The sequence below is a fragment of the Mustela putorius genome, unplaced genomic scaffold (genome assembly GCF_011764305.1).
Source record: "Mustela putorius furo isolate JIRA1106 unplaced genomic scaffold, ASM1176430v1.1 tig00000508_pilon_pilon_pilon, whole genome shotgun sequence".
NCBI classification, from domain to species: Eukaryota; Metazoa; Chordata; class Mammalia; order Carnivora; family Mustelidae; genus Mustela; species Mustela putorius.
Window position 1 is genome coordinate 2,739,627 of NW_025421402.1, and position 24,441 is coordinate 2,764,067.

Below are 24,441 nucleotides of genomic sequence, written 5' to 3' on the forward strand. Positions count from 1 at the left end.
CCTGGTTCACAGGCGTCTCTCGGGGAACCATCTCTCACACATCCCGGGACAAGCGTTCTCTGGCCTCTACAGCCTGAAAATCCTGTAAGTATAAGTCTTCCCCGTTTTCCCCAGAGGTGCAACCCCGAGAACTGTGGGCAGGTCAAGCATTTGTAAGCCAGGTCTTGGTTTGTCACTGGCTTGCTTATTCCCTCATCTTTACTTTTCATTTTAATTGTGATTTGCATTTCTTTGTCTTCACATTTTCTATAACAGACATTCTGACTTGTAAACATTTCATTGCAGCTGATAGTTATGGCAACCCTCCATGGAAGTCAAGTATCTTTATTTATTTATTTTTTTCATAATGTAAATAATGACCAGAGAGGCAGGTCTTTGCTCTCCCCTCATGAGACCTCTTGGGCCAGGAGAGGAGGAATCCAGATTGGATTTCCTTGGCCATTTTTCTTCCTGAGACCCAATCTTAGTCCCTGTACCTAACAGCCCTGAGTCCCCATTTCCATGGTAAATATTTCGCTGCCCTCTGTTTCCAGGCTTCGTCATCCAGCTTCCTTTATCTTTCCTTTAAGGCAAAAGGAAAGTGAGAATTGGAGAGGACCTTGTGTTAGTGCACTGACGTACCCACTTGTTATTGAGCTGACAGCCCATTTTAGAGAAGGGGAAACTGAGGCACCATTTCCTTCCATCCCCATCCATGGCTCACTTTGTTCCAACCAAGACTGTCTCCCCCAAGGCTTCCCTAATGTTCTTAGGAGGAGTGAGGATAAAAGGCTCTAGGGGAAAGTGGATGCATGGGGTCTGAAACTAGATAGGAGAGGTTCCTGGGGAAAGCTCCTCACCACAGAGACGGGCTTGATAAGAAAATGAGGATCTTGACAGCTGATCCTGGAGCAATAGAATGAGTGTTTGGAGCTTCCCTAACCTGGTGAGCCATTCCCCAGCTCTGCCGCTCCTAGTCCTCACTTGACCTGTAGATCTTCTTTGTATGGTTGAGCAGGTGGTTTACTGCACAAGAACATCTGGCTGAATGGGTACAGAGAGGCTGAAATCCAGTCCTGTGCCTGGCTTGGGTCTCGTCTCTAGCCACCTAGAAAAGAATATCTTTTTTCGAATGTGCTCAGAGTTGTTTATGGGCTAGCAATGGCCTTGGCCCTTTGGCCTGTGAGCTTCAGTCTCTTAGGGGGTCAGCAGTCCATGGTCCATGGCTAAGCACTTTCTTCCTTTTCACGTTCGTGGTCTTAGAACCCCTCTGGCCCTTTGCCCCTCTCTGGATCTTTTGCCTCCAAGTCTGACTCCCAGGCTGTCCTAGTCTCTTGTGCTTCCCTTTCCTTCTGCAGTGCCCGTGGGTCCTGTGTGTTCTCTCTAGCCTTGGTCTCCGGTCTCTCCCGTCTTCCCCTTCTCTGTCTCCCAGCCCTTGCTTTCCGGCCCTTTGCCCCTCTGTGCCCCACCTCTGATTTCTCCTCCTTCCTGGTTCTCCTCTTGGTCTGTCTTGATCCCCATCAACATCGCTGCCCTGGGGTATGGGGAGGCATCCCGAGCCAGACGCAGAGCACAGGCAGCCTGCTTGGTGGCGTGTCTGTGCCCAGTGGCAGGCTCAGGCCTGCAGCTGGGATTAGAGCGCGGGCTCTGCTTGCTGGGCCTTCAGAAGATGTGAGACTCCTGTCCCGTTCCTAAGACTCTGGCTTAGAGATGAGCCTCCTCTTTCTTCTTTGCCTGCATTAGGCAATAAATCAAAGCCTCCGAGAAACCGCAAGCTTCCCGCCCCCTTTCTGCAAACGGCGCCCTTGGCTCTGGGAGCTGGGCGGCCAGGAGAGGCAGCTGGTTGGAACCAAGGACAGCTGGACTCCCACTCCCCACTCTGCCATTGAACCCCATGTTGCCCCAGCCTCCGAGACCCCAAAGCCTGGTCCCCCAAAGCCTTCGTGTCAGTTCTTTGCCTGCAGAGTTCTCTACTTGAGAGATGAGTTGGGTGGTCTTGGGAGCTTAGGCTCTAACTCAAGTGCTTCAAAGCAGAGGATTCCTCCTGCATCTGGGCAAGAAGGACTTTCAGATGTCTCATGTGGGTTCTCTTGCCGCCTTGTCCTTCCGTGCTCAGTGTTCACAACTGCAAGAAAAATAGAGCAGTAAGGGGCGCCTGGGTGGCTTAGTTGGTGAAGCATCTGCCTTCAGCTCAGGTTATGATCCCAGGGTCCTGGGATGGAGCCCCAGGTCGGACTCCCTGCTCAGTGAGGAACCTGCCTCTCCCTCTTCCTCTGCCCCTCCCTCCTGCTCCTGCTTTTGCTGTCTCTCTCAAAATGAATAAAATGAAAGAGCTTACAAGCCTTTCGTTGTAAGCCTTGGTGACTTACAAAAGCAACAGTCACAACAACAACAAAAACAGAACCATGAAGCCCACTATCAGCACAATAACCTCTTTTTGTACCAGGATACTGTCCCTTTAGCTACTCCCCTGTCTTCTCAAGGTCTGACTCTTAAGGGAACTGCATCTTCCTTTCTCAGAGGCCTGACTGTCCCTATAGGACACTTTGCCTCTTTCCTCTCGGAAGCAAAGGACAAAGAAGGGGGGGGATTCCCTCTCTGATCTTCTAAGTGCCGGTGGCAGACCCCTCCCTCCGTCCTTCCCACTGGCAGCCCCACGCCTGCCCTGGAGGTGTTACTCTTGGATCCTCTCCTTCCTCTGCTGCTTTTCCAAGTCTTGGAGGCCACAGGCTCTGGCCAGGCTCCTGTGGGGAGAGCCAGCCCTGCAGGGGATTTCCAGTCTCATGCCTTTTCTCCAGACTGTAGGTAGGAATGTCTGTCCTCTAGAGTCGGGGAGTTGAGGCCCTGGGTTCACTGCCCTGTCCCTGCCCGTTGCCGCCGTCAGAACTGTCCTAAGGGAAGCACAGTTCTTGGGGCTGCTGCTGTGTGGGAAAGAGCCTGGCCCTTGGAGGGCTTCTGCCGTGTGTGCCCTGTCAGGGTGAGGGGATGGCAGAGGCTGGAGCTCCTGCATCCGGGATCCACAGCCTGAGGGCAAGGAGCTGGCCTGTGAGGGAGCTGTCCTGCCCTAGATGGCTCCTGCCTCACACAGAGGAGGAAGAAGGGGCAGACAGAGAGAGAGAGAGAGAGAGAGAATGGGGTGGGGGGGCAGGACAGAGAGGGAGGGAAAGAGAGGAGAGGACTAGAGAGAGTGTGTGTGCCCCAGCCACTTCTTCCCTCCACACAGCTGCCTCCTTCTCCTCAGCTGCGTGTGGTCTGAGCCTTGGTGACTTTCCTGCCAAGGCCGACACCTTACCTATGTCAGGCGGGTCTGGCTCATCTGGAAAGACTCCTGATGGGCCTCAGTTTTTTCTCCCCAGACCTAGATCTGGGAAATGGGGGTTGACGGGTCAAGGATTTGCTTCCCGTACATGCCCCCAGGAGGCTGGGCAAGAGATTTTCCCCAGACTACCTATGCCTGGTTTGAGTCCCAAATCTCTGGGAGGCCGTGGTTTGGGGTTCCTAGCTCATGCTGCCTTGGTGAAGCCTGAGTCTCACAAGGGGCAGCCGGCTGCGTCTTCGGGAGCTGTGGCTGGTCCCATCCGAAGCCATGCCCTGAGGCCATCAAGGGGTGGGCAGCCTAAGTCCCTCTTTGGCACCATCCCTGAGGAAATCTCCCTCGGCTGTCCTCTAGCATTGCCCTCTTCCACTGGACTGAACAGTCTTCGATTGACATGGACTGTGTTTACTCTCCTCCTGACAGCAACCATGTGTGGCCCACAGTTGGGCTTCCACTGGTGTTGATGAAATGAATTGGACCGACCTAGGGAGGAGAGACTTGTGAACTGTTTTAGAGTGGGGCCTTCCTGCCTGGCTTTTGGGAGAAGAATGCTAGAAGCTGTAGGAGCCCAGGGAGATCCTCTGAGCTGTTCTTCTCCAGGAGGTGGAGCCTATCGCCCTGGTCCTGCCGAATGACTGAATGTCAGGAAATGGGTCTCTGGTGCAGCAGATCCCAGAATACCAAGGACACTGAGACTTCCTCCATTTTCTTTCTTCCTTCCTTTCTTTCTTTCTTTTTCCTTTTTAAAGATTTTATTTATTTATTTGACAGACAGAGATCACAAGTAGGCAGAGAGGCAGGCTCCTCGCTGAGCAGAGAGCCCGATGTGGGTCTTGGTCCCAAGACCCCGAGACCATGACCTGAGCCGAAGGCAGAGGCTTTAACCACTGAGCCACCCAGGCGCTTCCTCCCTCCGTTTTCTTACCTTTAAAATGGGGACATTGCAATCCATTTTCAACATTTTAACTGCAAAAACTTAAAACCCAAACACCTCTTGCAGAAGTCCCAATATATAAAACAGATGAGGGAGGATTTCTCTGGTCACAGTGGATGAGGGGGTGGGCAGCCTCCAGGCCCCATCTAAGCCACCCACCCTTGTGACCCCCAAGGCCTCTCCACAAAACCAAAGGAAGGACCTTTGTCAGCCACGGGTGGATCGCCTCTCTGGAACCTTCTAGCTATTAGTGCTCATGGTTCCTGCCCCCAAATGCCTTTCCAAACAGAGAGAGACTTCCCAGCGGAGCTTCACGGGTAACCAGGGGAGACATCCCCTAGCCTAGGGGTGAGGCGGTAAGGCTTCCCCTAGCCTGGGGGCGCTGCGCATTAGAGTACCTGGGATTTTGCCTAAAATCCCCTGCTCAGAGATTTGGCCCCGGGGAATAACTGGGCTGCCGTGTGGCCTGCACATTAGGATTTTTTAAAAAAATCTTCCCAGGTGGTTCTAACCTGTAGCCGGCGTTGAGACCCAGTGCACTGGACAGATTCTGGCTCACCAGGCAGAACCAGGACCAGCGAGAGGAGCAGGGAAATGTGGTCACCAAAGCAGTGGCTTAGGAGACGGAATTGGGTCTTAGTCCTGATTCCGCCATTAGTTTGCTTTGTAATTGAGGGCAGGTCACTTTCCCTTCCTGAGCTCCCATCTCCTCATTGGGAAAACAAAGGGGCTCTTCCCTTCTAAAGGTATTTCCAGCTTTGATGACCCAATCGTGTTTCAGTAAAGGAGTGATGGTTGGGCAAGGAGGCCAGGGACAGCAGGCGGGGGACAGCGCCAGGCCCAAAGCCAACTGCCATGCTGTCCTTCAGGTTAGTGGGTTTTGATTCCATGAAAGCAAAGCCTTTCTTGACAAACAGATCGGACTGCCTGGCATGGAATGAGTTTTCTGGGGTGGCACTGACTTCCCTGGCACTGGAAGGATGATTGTGCCCTGCACAGGTGCTACAGCATCTTTGTTGGGAGAGTGGTACAATTCGGAGACCTTAAAGTTCTGTCTAGATGGGGGATTTGACAGAGGAAAGAGTAAGGGGATCTGAGCAGGTGATGGGGTAGAGACGCTTTGCGATGCTCAGGGGAGGTGGGCTTCTGCCTGCACAGTCACTGGATGCAGCCTCAGGGGCCCTTGGAGGGGTGGGGGCCTGTGAGGTGGCCTGAGAAGATTGTGTCCCTTCCTGTTTGCCAACCATCATTTCTCTGTCTCCTTGCTCCAAGCATTGTGAAGTCTCTGGACGAGAATCAAGGCAGCCCCCTGAGTTCCCCAAGTGGAGCTCCCACTCTTGAGATGCAAGATTTCGACATGTCTAGAAGGATAGAAGTACTAAGCAGGGTGAAAAGCAGGAAATGTCTTGGGTCCCTGAATATTGTAACTGAGCAAGGGATTGTGCATCATCTGGCAGCCTCTTCCTTTGAAAGATGAGAATATTGAGGCCCAGAGAGGGGGAGTAACCTACTCAAGTCGTCCAGCATGAGATAAAATTACGTCAGAATACATCAGCTGGTGTGCTGAGTGCCTCCTCCGCCGTTTAATCAGTGCACAAGGTCAATATCATCATCCCCAGTTTACAGATGAGGAAACTGAGGCCCACAGAGTTTAAGTAGGAGCTTGCAGCCCTCACACAGCTGGACAGAGGCAGAGCTCAGGAGCCAAATCCAGGTCTGCCTGATTTCAGAGCCTGCCGAGAGACTGCTACACTTTGAGGAAGTCTGGGAGGTTCAGTTTTAAATTCTACTTTTTTTTTTTAAGTTGATTTTTTAATTAATTAATTAATTATTTTTAAGTGGGGAGTGGCAGAGGGAGAGAGAGAAGGGGCCCAGTGCAGAGCCCAACTCGGGATTCGGTCTCACAACCCTGAGATCACGACCTGAGCTGAAATCAAGAGTCAGACGCCTAACCAGCTGAGCCACCCACATGCCCCTCATTTCTACCTTTGAAGCAAAACTACAGTTGGAAAAGCCCCATCCTGGGCTGCATGGAGCCTGGCTCGGAGGGGCCCAGGGAGTGTGGCCCCGTAGGAGCTCAAAGTATGAGCAGGAGGGGACCCTGAGCACTGCCTCTTCCTGTAGCCTGACCCTTCACTTCATGTTGCGCTCAGTCAGCCTCAGGGGCAGGGGCAAGGAGGACCCCAAGCCCAAAGCCCCAGTTCTCTGCAGTCCTCAGCGTCTGGCCCTCCTCCCTCCTTCCTCAGTTGGCCAGCATCAGGCGCTGCTCTCAGTCTCCAGGCCCACAGTGAGGCCAGCGTTCTTTGGTTTTTGTGGTGCTGTGGTTTGGTTCCTGTTTGGGATCCTTATGTATCTATAAAGGGGTTTTAGGAGAGGTAACAGGGGTGGCTCTGACCAGGCCAGTCACGTAGGAGGTGTGGGTAACTACTCGGTGCATTATCGTTCCCCTCTGCATTTTGGGGCCCTCACTGTCCCCTGCTGATGGAGGCCAGGTATGTGATGATTAGGTGTTTGGACTCTGGGACCAAACCCTCTGGGATAAGTTTGAGTTAATACATGTAAAGTTCTATGACCAGGCATGTCAGCTGCTACTGTTTTCAACTTAAAGATTAGGAAAGGAGCTATTCTTCCCGAAGCACGGCAGCCCTCCTTACAGGATCCCTAGTGAGATGCCCCCCTCTGCTGAGCTTTCCCCTCTGAAAGATTGACAGGCTGCCTTAAGGAGGGACGGATGCTGTACCCGGCACACAGTGGGACTCCCTGAGTGCTCCTCCGCTCCTGGTTCCTGAGGCACCTGGCCCGTCCGGATGCACCCCTCATCTCTGGGGCCATGTGTAGCCCAGGGGCCCCTGGATGGGGTGCGGTGCGGTGCAGGCAGGCTGGGTTGGGGGAGGGTCCACTTGCTCTGTTGGGGGCACTGGGCAGCTTCCTTCCTGACTCTCTAGCTATTCTCTGGACTCCAGAGCACCCACACCCCATGTGCCCTCCTCCTCTCCATTGCTGGGACCCAGCTCTCCAGTTGTCCCTGTAAAGAGTATTTGGATGGTAGTGCCACCTGCGGGCTTTCCTATCTTTTCTTCACTTGGTCAGGAATCCTTGCTCAGGGCCCTACGTCTTAGAGTCCGTGTGCCTTGGAGTATCTTGTTCAAACATGTCTGAGGCCAGCTGTAATGCCTGAGGACAGCAGAGCCACCCAGAGGGACAGCCCAGGCCTCCATGTCTCCCCTCTGTGTGCTCTCTGACCCTCTGCCCTGTGCGTCAGGTTTCCCAGGTGCCCAGAAGAGCTCCAGGACTCCTCTCTGTGGGGTGGTGCTGGGGTCCTGTGGCTGGGCCAGTTCCAGAAGAGCAGCCTGCCGAGTGGATCAGGTCCGCTGGCTGGCACGTTTCTTCCGCGGGACTGTGAGATGCGGCCATCGGAATAGTGCTCGCATGCTGATCTGGGGTGCCTCACGTTGTCTCTTTAGACATGGCTTCCACAACCACATATTTGCCAGGATCCTGCCACCCAAGGGGGGCGGTCTTGCCCTCATCCTCATCCTCCCCTTCCCCAAAGACACTTCCAGCCTTTCAGTTGCACAGACAGGGAGGGCCACAATCCTGGGGAGAAAAACCTGCATTTCTCCGCATCCTTCCTGACCAAACTGTGGCAGAATTGCAAGTGTTCTGACTTCCAGCTCATCTTGCTTCCTTCTCTGCTTCTCCATGGTCCTCTTCAGCCCTGCCTCATCCCAGAAACCCTCCTGAGCCCCGCTCTGCCCCCACGCACAGCTCGCAATTCCTTGGCAGCCTCTGAACTCCCCTGATAGGGCAGGGTGCTGGACTGGGACTCTGGGGCTCGGAAGCTGGGGCGAGAGGGAGGGGTCTGGTGTGGCTCAGGGGGTCGAGGGAGGACCCCCCAGCTGCACACGCTGTGTGGGTCCTCCAAGCCCTTCCCTCCCCTTACAGGATGCTGCAGAACAACCAGCTGGGAGGAATCCCCGCAGAGGCGCTGTGGGAGCTGCCGAGCCTGCAGTCTCTGTGAGTCACTGGAGGGCTGGGCTGGGGAGCCAGCTTCCTGGGGCCTGACTCACAGCCCTGGGCCCCCTGCCTCGGCTTCCCCTCCTTTTTTGCGGGGCCCCCTTTCTCACTCCGTGTTCCAGACAGCATGCCGCTCCAGGCTTTGGTTTTTTTCAGGGGTTTTTGTTGTCGTCAGTGTGTGTATGTGTACACTTGTGTGTGTATTTGGGAAGGAAGGCTCTAAGCCCCAACCAGAGGACTGTGGGAATGGGACCTCCCTAGGTGGGGCCACCGGGGCAGCGGTCCTGGGCTGTCTGGCATTCTGCCATGGAGCCTGGGGCAGACAGGCTCCACCTGTCTTTGCCACCCCAAAGAAGTGTCGTGAAGGAGCTATCTCCCCCACCTAGCCTTCTCTAACCCCCAGGGTTTGCGGTGGGGGTGGGGGCAGGCTCAGACACCCATCTCCTCTGCTTGTGGGTGGGTCTGTATTCAGGGACTCACTGGCCACCCAGGACAGAGCCATCTCTTCAAGGAGCCCTGTAGTTCTTTTCTCGCCCAGTAGGGGCATCATGGAGGCAAGACTGAGTCCAAAGGAGGAAGCAGAAACAGGTGCTATCCAGTGATGTCAGCCCTCCAGCTGGGATCCTCTGGGCCAGGAGCTGCATTTTATTCATTTTATTCACGCAGATCCCATCTCGGGGCCTGGGTCCTAGCAGGTGCCTAGTACAGGCCCGCTTTTGAATTTCCAAGTACATCTGCATCTGATGGGAGAGTAAACAGATGTTTTGGGAGAAATCAAAGTTGAGAGACAGGCCTGGCCATAACATTTAACCATGGGGGAAACCGAGGCGCAGGTAACACCCACTGTGTTGGGACGAAGGCCTCTGACATCCTCAGCCTGTGGGTTCTTCCGTGGTCCCTGCCCAGTAAGATGTGTCTGATTCTAAACTGTCCAGATTCTCTTCAGGCGGAAGGGTGAAGGAGGTGGAAAGGTGGCTTTCCTTCCTATAAGCTGTATTCAGGCCCCACTGCACCATAAATAGAGGGGTCCAGCCGTGGTGGCCCTGGCCAGCTGTCTGTGCCACACCCATGCATGGTCCAGACTTGCCTCTCCTACCCCTGCCCTGGTCATCTCCTACCCTCTTCCTTCTGTGTCAGCACCCCAGCACTCCCAGCTGCCTGATTGGCCGGCCCCTGCCTCCAAGCACTCTCTCACCTGCTCACACTTCATCCCAGCAAGTTCTGGGTCTCTGGTCCCAGACACTTTTTCTCCCTCCATCCAGGTCACCACTAAGTGGGGCAGGCAACCCAGCATTTCCCTAGAGGCCAACATCAGAAGATCAAAGGCCAGCAAATCCTATGCTTGATCTCCACCCCCGAGTGCAGACTAAACATTTGCTTAGGGCACCAGCAAAGCAGGGGCAGCCAAAAATGGAGGGGTGCGTGTGTGCAGAATTTGACATTTCATCCAAAGGATCAAAGAGGTATTCATAAGGGGAAAAAATAGAATTTTGCTGGACTTCACACTTATTTTAAGGTTAAGTTTTGTTTGTTTTAGTTGTGAATCACATCTTTTGCCTGTTTAGGGGTTCCAAAGGTCCTGTCTTTCAGACCAGGCATGAGGCTTTGGGGCTCTCGGGCCAATTCTTCTGCACTTTCTAAGAGATGGGCAGCCCCTGTGGCTGGGGGACCTAGGTAATTGGCTTCCCTCTGTAGCCCTATTACTCCCTATTGTCTGGGTGGGTCAGGGCAGGGCACAGAGGCCAGCCCCCCACTTCCACAGTCTTAAAGCAGATGAATAGGTTTTGCCGTTTGCAGTCCGGTGAGGAAAGCACTGGCCTGTGAAGCAGAAAACTTGGCTTCAGGTCCTGGCTCTGATCCTGGCTACTGTGTCACTTACCCTCTCTGTGCCTCAGTTTTTCCACCTTTAAGTTGGGGGTAATTATCTTCCCTATCTCAAAGGGTTATCAGGAAGACCAAATATATAGTAAACAGGAGAGGGATTTGTAGAAAGAAGACTCCACACAGCTGTGATGTGTGGTGACGCTATTATGACATTATTCACTTAACTAGTCATTGATCTATTCGTTTTACACATATCTTTGAGGCTTTGCTGGGGAGGCAAAACCTGACTTGCATCTTGAAGGATCAGTAAGTGTCAGCTGGGTGAAGAATCAGGGAAGGACATTCTAGGCAGAGGAACTAGCACATGCAAAGGCACAAAGATGAGGAACCCAGTAAATTCTGAAGACTTTACAAGGAAGTGAGTTTGGCTGATCTGTGCGTGTGTTGAGGGACTGGTGGGAAGGGCAGTGCTGGAGAGTGATCTGGAATTAGCAAGAGGTAATGCCTAATGAGTAGGTGTGGACCTTGCCAAGAATTTGAACACTCAGGAGCCATAGGAGAATTTGTAGCAGGAGAGCAGTGTGATCAGGTTTGCATCACTGAAAGATTACTTTGGCAGTTAGTTACGGAGGACAGCCTGGAGGCGTGGAGCCAGTAAGGGACTGGTGAACCCAGGGAGCCTCATGGCAACTGAAGAAAGGCAGCATAGAAGTGTCAAGATGCTGTGTCGTCAGGACTCTGGATAGATGTCCTGGGTTGGCTCCTTTACTTACGACCTGTAGGACCTTGAGCAGATTAGTTAGCCTCTTGACTTTCATTTGTTTAAGGGTAAAATGGAGGTGGTGTCTATGTACCTCGATAGGATAAAATGAAATGAGTTAAAATACGTGAAAAAACAGTATCTTTTGTTGCTACTACTACAGTTATTACCAGTAGCCGTGGTATGGACTGGAGGTGGGAATTGAAGGGGAGGGGGAGTCAAGTGGATGGGCGTGTCTCTGGCTTCCACATCTGGGTGGATGGAGAGACAGGCTGGTCACAGCGAGCCTGGCACATGGTGAGAGCACAGTAAGAATGTGGTAGTGACCCGCAGGGTGTGAGCGCTCTGGGAGGGGCACAGGGAGACCTACTGAGTGTGAGGTGCCTGTGGGTAGGGTGACCAAGCATCGTAGACAAACTGGAAAGGGGGTCGCCCCACCTGCAGGACATCAGTGTGTGCTTGCGTGTGTGTGTGCTGGGGAGAAGTGGGGGGGTGCATAACCCAACTCGAATGTTCTCTTTGGCAGGTGTCATATCCTGAGCGTTGGGCAGCTCAGGACCTCTGTATGAGGCTCTGTCCTACTAACCCAGGTTCCTCCATCTCAGATAGAGACAATAAAACCAGCCCAGGTTGGTAGGATGAAAGGAGGGGGTAGGTGCAAATGACACTTGGGGGATCCCCTCTGTGTGCCGGTGCTACCAGAGATGTTTAATGTGCATGATCTGTCTTCATTCTTGCCAAAACTCCTTCATAGTTGCCTCCTCTGTCGGCAGATGAGGAAACAGAGGCTCAGATAAGTTCAGGGACTATTCCAAGGTTAGAGCTAGTGAGTGGAGAAGACAGGGCTATACACCAGTGTTGTTGCTGTGCCCTTTCCATCGTGGCTGCAAGGGCCAGTCATTTTTGGTGGCCATCACTGGGTCGCCCTCCCTCCTTCCTGGCAAATACCAACTGATAGAAATCTCCTCCTTTCTGTAGGAAGTCCATGGATCAGGGAGGCTGTATATAGGAGACGCATCTCTGCCCATGTCACTCTTAGGGGTGGTACCATCTCCCCGAAGCAAGCCAGACCCACCCAGGGGTTCAGGTCCCTGGGAAAGGCTGTTCCTTGCCTCCAAAAGGCAGGGTCCCTTCATAAACTCTTGTGGGCATTCTTGGAACCCCAGTGAAGGTTCAGTCCTGTGGTTCACCTCTACCAGCTAGAACCAGACACTGGGGAGTAGAAAGTGGATTTGGATTAGTCAGGAGTAGGGTCACGTTTAGGGGATGGGGCCCTAAGTGACCAGTTGGGCATGATACACAGGCTGTTTGTCTTGGCACCTGGGTGGGTAGCACCCAGCTCCACAGTACCCTCTCCCTGGATACACTTGCTTCTTCCCCGACCAGTGTGGGAGGGAGAGGATGGCAATGCCAGATGTGTCACACCAGGCTTGAGCCAAGGCCAAGAGAAACCACGGGAAGCCAGTGGAGCCTGGGGGAAAATAGAAACTGGGTGGGGGTGAGGCAGGGCCAGGGGGAGAGTGCATGGAAAAGCAGAAAAACAGCCCTGAAAGACCTCAGGATGGGGCTGGGGTGGGGCCCGAGAAGTACAGGCTGGCTGGTCCCTGGAGAAGAATCAGAAAAGCACAGTGGCAGGAATAAAGGGGAGAAAACAGGAAAACAGCCCAATCCTGGACACCCTGCGGGGAGAAATGCATAATTGCAAAGGATAGCCACATGAAACTGGCCAGCATTGTGCCGAGCTGGGGAAATTAATCAACAGTGGTGCCAGACTCCAAACTGAAACCCAAGTTAGAACCACCACAACTCTCTTAGCGCAAGCCAGCCAATCTAAAACACATTGGCTGCCTGCAGCTGAGGGGGAAGCGTTAGAGGAGTCCAGGATGGGGGTGTATGGGGGGCGTATACCTGTGTGCATGGGCAGGCAACTGGGCTTAGGGTGATGTGGAAAGGAAGTAGTGGCTCCCACTTATCATACTTCAAAATGTTAAGCACATTTGTATCTCATTTAATCCTGAAATCCTATTTTGGGATAGAAGACCATTTTATAGAAGGGGCAACTAAAGTCCAGAGAAGTTAAACAACTTGCCCAAGATCTCACAGCTAGGATGTCACTGAGTTGGCATTCTATTTTAGCTCTAATTCCAAAGTACTGTGTTCTTTCTTTCTTTTTTTTTTTTTCCTTTTGGAGATAAAGAGAAAGTGTGTGGGCATGTGTGTACATAGGGGGAGAGGGCAGAGGGGGAGGGGCAGAGACAGTAAGGGAGAGAGAATCTTAAGCAGGCTCCATGGCCAATGTGGAGCCCATTGGGGGCTCAAGCTCATCACCCTGAGATCATGACCTGAGTCAGAGTCAAGAGCCAGATGCTTAACTGATTGAGCCACCCAGGTGCCCCCAAAGTACCATGCCTCTATCTCTTAGCACTTCCTTTAAGACACAATGCTTTAGGATCCAGAGACCTGGATTTAAGTCCTGGCTCTGTCACTGACTAGCAGTGAGGCCATGGGCGATCTTCCCTTTCTGAGCCCAAGTTTCCCTGTCTCTAAAGTGGGTAGGTCAGATGAGATGGTTGACAGAGGTGTCCCAAGAGAAAGGATGTCATGCTCCAGATACAAGGAATGTCCTAATGGGGTTACCGGCCCTGTTTTCTGTCACATACGATTGCTGTGTGTTTGCTCTCTGGGTCTCAGTTTCTGTCTCTGTGCAATAGACAGCATCCTCCTTGAGCCGTTCCAGTCTCCTGGGAATCTGGGAGGGGGGCGGTGAGGAGGAAAGACTCAGACTTTTCCAGGAGAAAATGGCAAAACCGTTCTGGCCAGTGCCAGAGGCCAGTTCCATGAGGTCGAGGATCAGAAAAAGTGAAAGCAAGGGGCTTCTGAGCAGGTCCTCCTCATCCTGTACATCTGACCACCCCCTCTAAGGGACAGTTGTCCCCCTGGATGGATAACCACTGCCAGACCAATAATAACCAGCCCTTAGATGGCCCTTCCCATGTGTGAGGCATTCGTCCTTACCTCTCTTACTCCTTGCAGTTCTCCTCTGGGACACTTACTACTCGTAGTCTCATCACGCCATTTTACTACTCGTAGTCTCATCACTGAGGCACAGGCAGGATGTGACTTGATGGAAGTTATTACAGGGAGTATATAGCAGGGCCGTGGTCCAGGCCAGGCAGCCTGGCCCAGAGTCCATGCATATAGCCGTGATGCTGGGCTGCCTTTCATCGGCATTCTGAGGCTGCTGAGTGAGCCGATGACAAGCCCTGAGGACTGGGTCATCCCTGGGGCTCTGGAGACCAAGGTGTTTCCAGAGCACCTGCTCCCAGGGCTGGCTTTGGGGGGTGCACTCTGCTGGGGGATGCTGGAGGAGCCCAGACTGGGCTGTCTCTGACTTACTCTGGCTGTCCCAAGCTTGAATGGAGTCAGTCTGGGCTGCTCTCACCAAGTACCATAGACTGTGTGGCGCATAACCAGGAGAAATTTCTAACAGTTTTGGAGGCTGGAAGTCTGAGATCAGCTGGCCAACTCAGTTGAGTAGAAGGATGAGGGTCCTTTCCTGAGTGGCAGACTGCTGGCTTCCGGTTGCACCCTCTTGTCTGAAAGAGCAGAGATAGGAAGCAGGCTCTGTCCTGACTCTTACAAGGGCACTAATCCCATTCACATGGGCTCCATACTTGTCACCTCACCTAATCCTAATCACCTCCCAAAGGCCTCACCTCATAAACCCCTCACATTTCAGTCCATAACAAGGAGAGAGTATTGGTTGCCTGGAGGGCTAGGGCTGCTGACACTGTGGCATGAGCATTGATCCCTAAAGACTCTGGCTTTGATCATAACCCCCAAAGAAAGAGGGCATGAGGCTGGTTGTCCCTAATAACCATCTACTTGTGAAGAGCATTAAGATCTTTCTAGAAACTTTTCATGAGAAACAGCTTTTCTTTTTTAAGATTTATTTATTTATTGTAGAGAGAGAGAGCGCACAAGCGATGGGGAGGGACAGAGGCAGAAGGAGAGGGAGAGAATCTCAAGCAGATTCCCTGCCAAGCATGGAGCCCAATGAGGGGCTTGATCCCATGACCATGAGATCATGATCTGAGCCGAAATCAAGAGTTGGACGCCTAACCGACTGAGCCACCTAAGCGCCCTTGGAACAGCTTTTCTATTTTACCCTTGCAAGGAATTGCACCAACATTTATAGCCCATTTTATAGACCCACCTGAGAGGGAAGGTACAGAGGGGAGGTCCTCTGCTCAAGATTCCCTAGTGAGTTAGAGATGGAGCCAGGAGGGGAACTAAGTAGGATCTTCTTGTGGTGAGGGCAGAAGAGCCCAATCATGACTTACCTCTCACCACCTGCAGCCTCCCTGAAGCAAATCTTTGAGAAGCCCCAGTGGAATGCCTGGGTGATTTCAAGAGAAAGAGCCAATGATGCATGAGATTGGGGAATTCCCTCAAGGAGGGAATTCTCAGCTCTCCTGAGCACTGTGGCCAGGAGGAGGACATTACTGGGTGGGGGACAAGGAAGGTTCCTTTGGGGGACAGAATGGGCCAAGACAGTCATGAATAGGACTTATAGAATAGTGGTTCTCAAAGTGTGGTCCCTGGGCCAGCAGCATTGCCATTACCTGGAAATCTGTCAGAAATGCAAATTCTCAGGCCCCACCTTGGACCTACCGAATCAGAATCTGTGGACCAAAGAGACCAGCAGTCTGTGCTTTAAGAAGCCCTCCAGGGGATTCCGTGCATGCTGAAGATGAAGAATCGGGCCGGGAGAACAGAGATCTATTTGTTTCCTTGGGCTGCCACAGCACATTGGGCAGCTTAAAACAACAGCGATTCATTCGGTCATAGCTCTGGAGCCCAGAAGTTGGAAATCAAGATGTCGACAGGGCCTCCTACAGCTTCCCTTGATGGCCAGCGTTCCCTGTGGCCGCACCATCCAAACTTGGCCTTCCATCTTCACGTGGCCTGCTCTTCTCTCTGTGTCTCTCTGTGGCCACCAGCAGGACGCTTGTCATTAGATCCAGGGCCCGCCCAGATAATCCAGATGATCTCACCTCAAGAACCTTGACTTAATGCCATCCACAAAGACCTTTGTGCCAAATAAGGTCTCCTTCACGGGTTCTGGGAAGCGGGCCATGGTCTTATCTATTAGAGATAAGGGTCTATTATCTATAAAAGGGTCTATTATCTATAATAGATAATATCTATTATCTATTAGGGTCTTATCTATAGGGAGCCCCTCTCCAACAGGCCCCAAGGAGTAAGGTAGATAGTGGGGAAGGGCGAGCAAGCCTGCAGCCTCCGGGAGAGCGCATGGGGTGGAGAGCTGAGAGTCGGTCTTGTCAGAATGAGGACAGGAGGCTTACAGAGAGCCGTAGCCCAGGAGCCAGGTGTGCGGGCACCTGGCAAAGTAGGGCCCAAGGCAGGCAGGCCAGGGGAGAAGAAGGCCCCGAGGGCCGTGCAGTGCTGTTCCGCGTCCCATCCTGAAGATGTCCAACTCTGTCCATGGAAGATGTCCAACTCTGCCACCCCCAGGGTGCCCCTGAGCCCTTCAGGTGATCCAGGGAATCTCGTCATTCCCAGGCGTCCATGTCCATTCACCCCTGCCCTCTTCTCCTAAGCTCTTGTCAGTGCCACCCAAACTTCCCTGCCTGCCAGAAAGGGCCCTGAGGCCCAGCCGTGCTGTGGGGCCCAGCTGAGGGGTCCCCAGGGACGCCCGAGGTGGCAGATGGCCTCCCTGTCACAGCTATTTTGGGCTCCGTGATTATATGCTACCATATTTGGATCTCCCCAAGGTTCCGGGAGTTGATTACTACATTGTCTGGGGCAGAGGCTGCTCTGAGGTGGAAGGGTGGGTGGGCGGGCACGCGGGCAGCCCCCTGCATATGATGAAGCTCTGGACGTGGGTAATTTGGCTCCTGGAGATTCTAGGAGAGTGTCCGTGGTGGGCTGGGCTCTGGGATCCTGTGGGGGTTTTTTCAGCTGTAAATGCTGGTCTGAGATAGAGTCAGCCCAAGCAGGGCCACCCAGGAGCAGCGTGGTGTCTCAGCCCCATGAGGAACACCTCAGTCCAGACTTGTGGGTCTCCCTACCCTCCTGCCCACTGAGTCCCCTGGAGCTCTTCCAGGCTTAGGCCCGAGAGATCTGAGAGAGGCAGGAGCACCCCAGATTGGGATATGGGAGCTGATGACTCAAATGTGGTGTAGGTGCACGTGGGCCCCAGGTAGAACCAAGAACTGGGTGACCCCCTCCCCTCCCCAATAGAGGCAAGTTTCCTTCCTCCTGTATCAATGCCCTCTCTGAGCAGCTGACATCAAGACAGAGCTCTGGCCTGGGTTCTGGGTATGTCCGGGGAAAAGAGATCCAGCCACTGGTGTCAGTCTATCCATCCATCCATCCTTCCTTCAATCCATTGGCCTGTTTGTTCAAGCTTTGCTCAGTGCCTGGAATGCCCGGCAGAAAAGTTACTGAGATGAGTCATAAAACAAGGGCCTGTCTTTCAGCAGCTTGTGGTTTGATGTGGGGGTATCACGCACACCCAGACACTTCGCCCCTCCCATACATTATGGGAGGAAAGTCAGTGCAGGTGAACATGATATAAAATTAGTGTACAAGAGCAAAATGGGAGTTGACCAAAATGTTGAAAACCAGGCGAGGCCCAGTAGGGGTGTGGTAAGAATCCCAGTGGTTAACGTTTGCTGAATGCTCACCGACCCTAGGCTGATGCTTCGCAAATAGCACCTTAGTTCCTTGTGACAAAAATCTCTGTAGGAGGTACTATGATTTCCATTTCATAGAAGAGAAATTTAAGGTTTGGGGAGTTGATCGCAGAATTGATAAAAATGGTTCACCTGAATTCCAAGCCCCTGCGTGCCCTTAACCACCATGTAGACTATGCAGATGAGGTCCTTACCTGGGAGGGACCCCCTAGGTCTGGTCCCCATGGTTGTCTGCCTCACGGCACTTAGGGAAGTTTACAAAGTGCAGATGCCCAGGCCATTTCTCAGACCACCTGACTAGGAATCTTGAAGGCTGAGAGGCTCAGGACCCCAGATGTGAGGAAGAGCCCTATAGGTGGTCTCTGAGGCAGAGCCAGATTTGGGAGCCAGCGTTCTGACCCTCAGTCCTCCAAGCGTGGCTCGCAGGCCAGCAGCCCTTGTGTCTCGGGGTAGTGGGAGCGGGTCAGCATTGCCCTCTCTCAAGCTCCGAGGATTCCGAATCTGCATTTTAACAAGACCCACCCTGTTCCCTTCCAGGATATTGGTGCGCAGTTACAATTTGAGAATCACTGTTCTTTTTCTGGGAGCTTCTGGGGGCACCCCGCCCCTCTCCTAACCTCAGTGAAGATGGGCCTCAATCATTCCCATCCATCCATGTCCATTCACCCCTGCCCTCATCTTCTAGGCGCTAAGGACTTTCTATGCAAAGTCCTCAAGCCTTAAAGCTCTTTTTTTGCATCATCAGTTGCACCTGTAGGGTGGAAATTCGAGGTTTGGATTGGTTTGGTTGTGGACCCACCTAGAGGCAATGAGCTGTATCAAATGATCTCTTGGAGGATGGAGGTGGAGACATAATGGCTAGACTCTGGGAAGAACTTCCCAGCAGCCTAAACCACAGGGAAGGGGAAAGCCTAGAGCACTTCTTCTGAAAGTCCTCTGGAATCACACTCCCCACATCTGGCTGGGGAACAGGAAGTGGCCCCATCTCACTCCGATCCACTCTTGACATTTTCTGGGACCTCACGACATCTTGTCAGTTCTGTGCCTCAGAAGCCTTAGAGTAGTCCAGAGAGGAGGTAGGAGAAGGCTCAGATCGCAGCCAGGAAGAGGTGGAGAGAGCGCCTGTGTGCCTGCAGCCAGCCTTCCCTGGCTGCACCCCTGCCACCAGGCCACCCGCTCCGCGCGCCCCCCTCCCTGCTCCCGAGCCTGCCGCCACCCACCATCGCTGTGAGAGAAGACTGTCAGGGGCTGGGAAAATGTGGTCTTTTCCGAGAGTCTATGAGTAATTTTCCACCCGTTTATGAGCGTGTGGAGCCAAAGTGGCTGCCAGCCGCTTGCTGGAGTGTGGAAATCCACACACCGACCGGAAAAGGCTGTGAACGCACCGGGCTCCTGCTCTGGCCACCAGCAGAGGCTGCGTGGGTGGAGACTGCCCACCCCAGACCACAGGACCTTAGAATACCCAGCTGGAAGGCACTGCGGGGGTCACTTAGTCCAAGTGCCTCTTCCACAGGTGAGGAGACCAGGCAGTAGAGAGGGGAAGTGTCTCTCCTCGTGTCACCCAGCAAGTTAGTGGCGGGGGCTGGAGCCCAGGTCAGCCAGCAGATGCTTTTTGGTTCTGAAAGGAAACAATCTATTTATGAGCCTCTGTGACCTCTCCCACCAGATGGCTCCAAGAGCGGTTGTTCTGGAATACGCCCCCCCTGGGGGACTCTGTCACCAAGGTGGCTTCTCCTCCCTTGCTGGCACTAACACCTGTTTTTGGATTGGTAGCCAGTTCCTTCCCCTGTCACCCTTAAATAAAATAACTCCAACAATGAGCCGGTCAGGAGGACCTTGGGAACCTTGAAGGGGCCTGGGTGCCAGGGAGGGAGCAGAGAAGGCCCACAGGGCTTGGTGGTGGTGAGCTGCTCTGGGGTGGTGGCCCTTGAAAGGATGCTGAGTTTCCAGGGGATTCTGGCAGGCCCTGGAGAGGAGGTCACTTCTGTCCCCTGCAAAGCAATCTCTTCCCTGAGGAAAAAGGGCCAGCTTGGCCATCCCAGCTCTTTTCCCTTTCCCCATGTCTCCTGGAAGAAATGGCCTCTTTCTCTGGGAGCTTTTTCAGGGTGCCCTGTCTTGATCACCTTGGAAGTGGGGAATATAGCCAGTGGGGCTGGGGGCCACAGAGGACCATCCAGCAGAGGTGACCTTGGCCCCATGCCTCTCCTCAGTGTGAAGGCAACAGTATGGGACAAGACTCAGGAAAGAGTAGGAGAGAAGGCAGCAGATGGAGGGGAGGGAGAGAGGGAATCTTTCCCAGAGCATCCCCCATGTGCCAGGCATCCCACCAGTGCCGTCAGCAGCCGGTGCCACCAGGACTCTGCCCTAGGCCACTTCCAGTTGCCACTCTCTCCTCTCCCCTCCTTTCGGTCCCGCCAGTTGCCTCCATTTTGTCACCTTCAGTCCAGCTTCTCTGGGCCTCTCAGACCATCAAATGGTTCTTGCCAAGGTCACTGGACCTTCGCTCAGCCCAACAGGCTCTTTCTAGGCCTTATCTTCTAGCAGTATGAGCCCGCAGTGTGGGCCACTCTCTTCCAAGCCCTCTCCTCCCATGGCTTGTGTGCACAGAACTCAGTACCCCTGTGATGGCTCTCACAGAGCGGCCTGCAGTCCTCTTCCCACAGTTTCATTGTCGACCTCTCCTTCTATACTCTGAGTTCTGTGAGGCTGACACTGCATCCTTTTTGTTGTTATTGTTATTCCGGGTTGCCCGCACCTAGTACCGTGCCTGGCATGTAGTAGGCACCTAGAGGTCTTTGCTCATGAGTGCACGAAAGAACAAATGAGGACACAGGATCAGAGAGGTGAAGGAATTTGCTCAGTGACACACAGTTGGTGTGACCGAGGCCTGGGATTGAAGCTCGGGGGTGGCTGATTCTGATGCCCCCACTTTCTACCACGGCTCACCGCCTCCCACCTTGGGTGCTTCCCAAGAGTATCGAGAATATGGGAGCAGCTCTGAGCAAGGCGGGAAGTCCAGGGGACCAGGGCCCTTCCTGCCCTCCGCTGCCACTTTTAGGGGAGGTAGGAAAGCAGACGGAGCTAAGAAAGGAATGAGGGTGTGGAGGTGACCCAAGGGGTTCAAAGTGAGAGGAACGCAGATTGCCGCCTGACGCCGATGAGTGCTGTGGCTTGGGCTCTGCTTGGGGGGTCTCCCAGCTGTGTGTTCACAGACAGAAGGTGTGAGGGGGACTGTAGGCACCCCCATCAGGTGGAGCGGTCAGGGGCTGTGCGTTTCTGTGTGTATCAACCTAAATAAAACAGAAATGGGAAATAAACTAATTTTTTTAAAACCCATGTCATACCTTCCAAAGCCAAGAATAACATCATTTAGAACTACCTGTTACTTAGGGTCCATCTCTGTCCCGACAGGCATAGAGCTCTTAGTGAAATAAAGCTTCAGGGGCTGGGGAAGCACTGCCTCAGGCTGACTACCCTGGGTGGAGGGGAGCAGGGCATTCATAATTTCTGGAGCTCCAGCTTGGGGTGGGGGTGGGGATAAAGAGGAAACCCCAGATTCATCCCAGCCAGGGAGCTGGGAGGCTCTATTCCCCAGCTGGGACAGACCCCCAACCCATTCCACTTTCCTTCCTGCTCTGTCAGCTGCAGCTGGCAGAATGAGGCTGCTAAGCCTCCCAAGGGAGCTCTCAGGCCTTCTGGGCCAACGCAGCTGCCTCAGCCCCCCGCCTCAGCCCCTGCGGGCTCCCTTGGCCCCCATTAACCTGCCTTTCAGCTGCACATCTGCTAACCTGCGGCCTGAAGGATCTTACAGTAAAAAACCCTTCGGAACATCTGGAGTGCAGGGGAGGGGCCCACCTGGAGGAGAGAGGAGGTGGGAGCGGGGAAAGGGAGAGGGGACTGAATGGGAGAGCATAATCTGGTGTGTGGGGTAGGGGAGGTTGTGGGGAGGCTGGAAGGAACTAAGTAGTCCCTGGGTTCTTAGTTCTGTTGCTGAGGCAGAATGGGTCAGAGGGGGCGTGGTGAAGGCCTAAGGTGCCCACAAGTTATCAGATGGCACCACAGGAGTAATCTTCCTCCTCTGATTGGAAACCACCCACAGAGCCCCAAGGACTAGCTATGGGCAAATCTTCATTTGAGTTCTATCTGCTTTCACGTTGGTGTCCCTGCTTTCCACACACTCCAGCAAAGTCAGTGACCCTTACATCCCTGGTTCCCCAAACCTGTCCTCTTCTACCTCTAAGCTTTGGCTTAAGCTCTTTCTCCACCTAGGATGCTTTTCCTCTTCCTTTATGCCAAGCCTTCCCTCTCTACTTCCTATATCAATGCAACATTCATCTCCTCCAGGAAGACCTCCTAGACTGATTCCATCTGACTCTGAGCCCAGAAGCAGGGATCCTCAGTCTTCATAACCAGGAGGGCAGAATGAGAGGCCCTAGCCAGAGGAGAGAAGGAAAGATTTGAGCAGAACTCTTGTCTTTGCAAGACCTAGAGAAGGAGCTGATCAGAATTCAGATTAGTAGAGAGGGACAGGATGTGGGTACAAACAATAAATACTCCTTAGGTACTGTCTAGAGATCTGGTTTCAGAACTGGGGCAAGGGATGGTAGGATTGCTGGGATACTCAGTGGTCACCTTCTGGCAAGTCTGGAAAGTTCTGAGTAAGGGCTCCATGCCTAGCCCAGGGCAGGTGGCCATGCTTCTTGGTTCATCTCCTTAGTATGACCTGACAAGTGTCCTGAATCTCACTGGACACAGGCTGCTCTGAATCTGGATAGTCAGAAGGCAGAAGGAAATTAAGTCTTAGGGAGTGTTTGCTGAGTGCCTGGTGCTGTGCCAGACACATACCTGGGCTCTCTTACGCGACCCCTTAATCAAAACCCTCACAAACCCAGCCTGGGAAGACCCTGGCACAAGTCTAGCATTCTTCAAGTCTTGGCTCAGTCTGGGGCTCTAGATTGTGGTGGCCCAGAGAATCTGTCTCATTTTGGCTCAAAGTGTGGCTTGTGATTTGAGGGTCTTTCTCTGGAAATAGCTGCTGCTGTTCTTTGGAAGCCAGCTTTGCCATTTTCTAGGTTAAGGATCATGGGCGAATTGTTCTGAGCCTTGGTTTTGTGATCTGTAAAGTGGGGATGAGAAAGTGATTGTTAGGAAGATTCATGGGTTAATGTATAGATACTGCTTAGAATCTACACTAGGGATATCCTAAGGGCACAATAAATGGTGGTCCTATCATTAGACTGAACTCCAGAATTGTCTCCCATGGTGTCACCATTTTGCACTAGTGAGGGGACCTGAGGAGGATGACTTGGGCGGCTCAGAGAACCCTGGCTGGGAGGAACTGAACAAGACAGACTCGGGGGGCTAGGACTATGGTCTTCCACCCCCCACCAGGCACTGCCGCAAAATTAGATGACCCTGAGAGGGATGGGTTCTCCCCCAACCCCTGCCCCCAGGAATGGTCTTTTAGGGGGTCAGTCACCCTGCATCGAGTGAGTGAGTCTCACCCATTTCATATCCCTTTCATCATGCGGATCCATGGTGAGCACCTTCCTTAGTGAGTTTACAGTTGGGGCGTAGAGGGCTTATTCACAAACATACATGACAGGCTACGGCTGGTCCATGTGTCCAGAGAGCAGTGGGCAGGGGCAGCTCATACCTGCTGGGCTCCTGCAGTGTCAGCTGCTGTGCCAAGTACCTCTCAGCACCGAGCATCAGAGCTGAGATCTCAAATCTGTATCTAACTTCCAACTCCTCCTACTCTGCAGAGGTGAGAAGTCTGACAACCTAGTTTCTTATTTTTTCTTTTTTCGTTTTATGTATTTACCTTTGAAGGGCAAAATACTTAGATAACTTAAATGCAAGTCCAAGAGAATGATGGTGGTGCAAGGCAGCAGTGGTGCCAAAATGCGTTCTCTCTTCCAGACCCTAAACAGCGCTATCTGAGTTTTCCATCAGTAAAAGGAAAGGCGGTGGGGGGAGCGGGGGGGCATCTGCTACCTTATGCATAGGCAGCTTTCTGATCTGCAGTGTAATCTGCCATTTCCTGTGGACACCTGAAGTTTTCCACATCCGTCTCAGGAATTTCAAGCCCAGATTCATCCTCTGAGATCATGGTCATCTCCACGTGGTCCAGCTAAGCTGGGGTCTTTCATAAAATGAGAAGCTACGGAGAGCTTTTTGGGTCAGTCTTGTCGGGGAGGTTGAACACACAATGAACACATCCTTGGCTCCCTCTCCCATCAGAGTGGGGGCGTCCCTGTGCTGGTAGCTCAGATGTGCAGCTCTGCACAGAACCTAGAGCAAGGGCAGGAAAGAAATGCTGGGCATAAAGGGCCTCTAAATACATAAGCCCAGAGCTGTAGCATCTTTCCCCAAGTTTTTAGGGCTTTAGAAAACCCACATCATCTGACTCTATTTGTGGCCATCAGGTCACCTGGAGTCCCAGTGCTGGTAGTCACAGGAGCCTGACAATCCAGCTTCTCAGATGAGAGGGGAGGCGGTTGGTGTGGGGGACGCCCTGTGGCTGGGAGGGTCAGCAGACCCCGTGCGACAGACCACGCTTATGTTGGGTATTGAAGGGAGACTAAAAGGGGGACAGGTGGAGGTCAAAGGACACCTTTCGCTGGGAGCAAGGTGGAGGCAGGAGATCCAAGGCAACCCCAGCGGGGGTGGGGTAGGGGCGTGTAATGCTGGATTCAGGGAACTGCAGCTTTGCTTGGGATGGGCCTAGCCACTCTAGCTGGCAGCACCATACCCCATCTTGCCTGTGAGAAGATCTGGAGCTTTCAACGACCAGCCAGGGACTGTCTCAGAGGAAACGGAGGTCACTGCAGGCTTTTCACGGAGGCAGACCTTTGCATTTGAGAGGGCACAGTGGACCTCGCTGAAG

The 24,441-nt window shown here is 53.2% G+C and overlaps 1 protein-coding gene across 2 annotated transcripts in view; it reads left to right on the plus strand.

Moving 5' to 3' along the window:
- The window catches only part of LGR6 (leucine rich repeat containing G protein-coupled receptor 6), a 119,421-nt gene that overhangs the window by 30,503 nt on the left and 64,477 nt on the right, over positions 1–24,441 (plus strand). For both annotated transcript variants that reach the window (XM_004756296.3, XM_004756297.3), the window contains exons 3-4: positions 13–84; positions 8,175–8,246. In XM_004756296.3, coding sequence (XP_004756353.2) covers positions 13–84; positions 8,175–8,246 — 144 coding nt within the window. The remainder of the gene's footprint in view (positions 1–12; positions 85–8,174; positions 8,247–24,441) is intronic.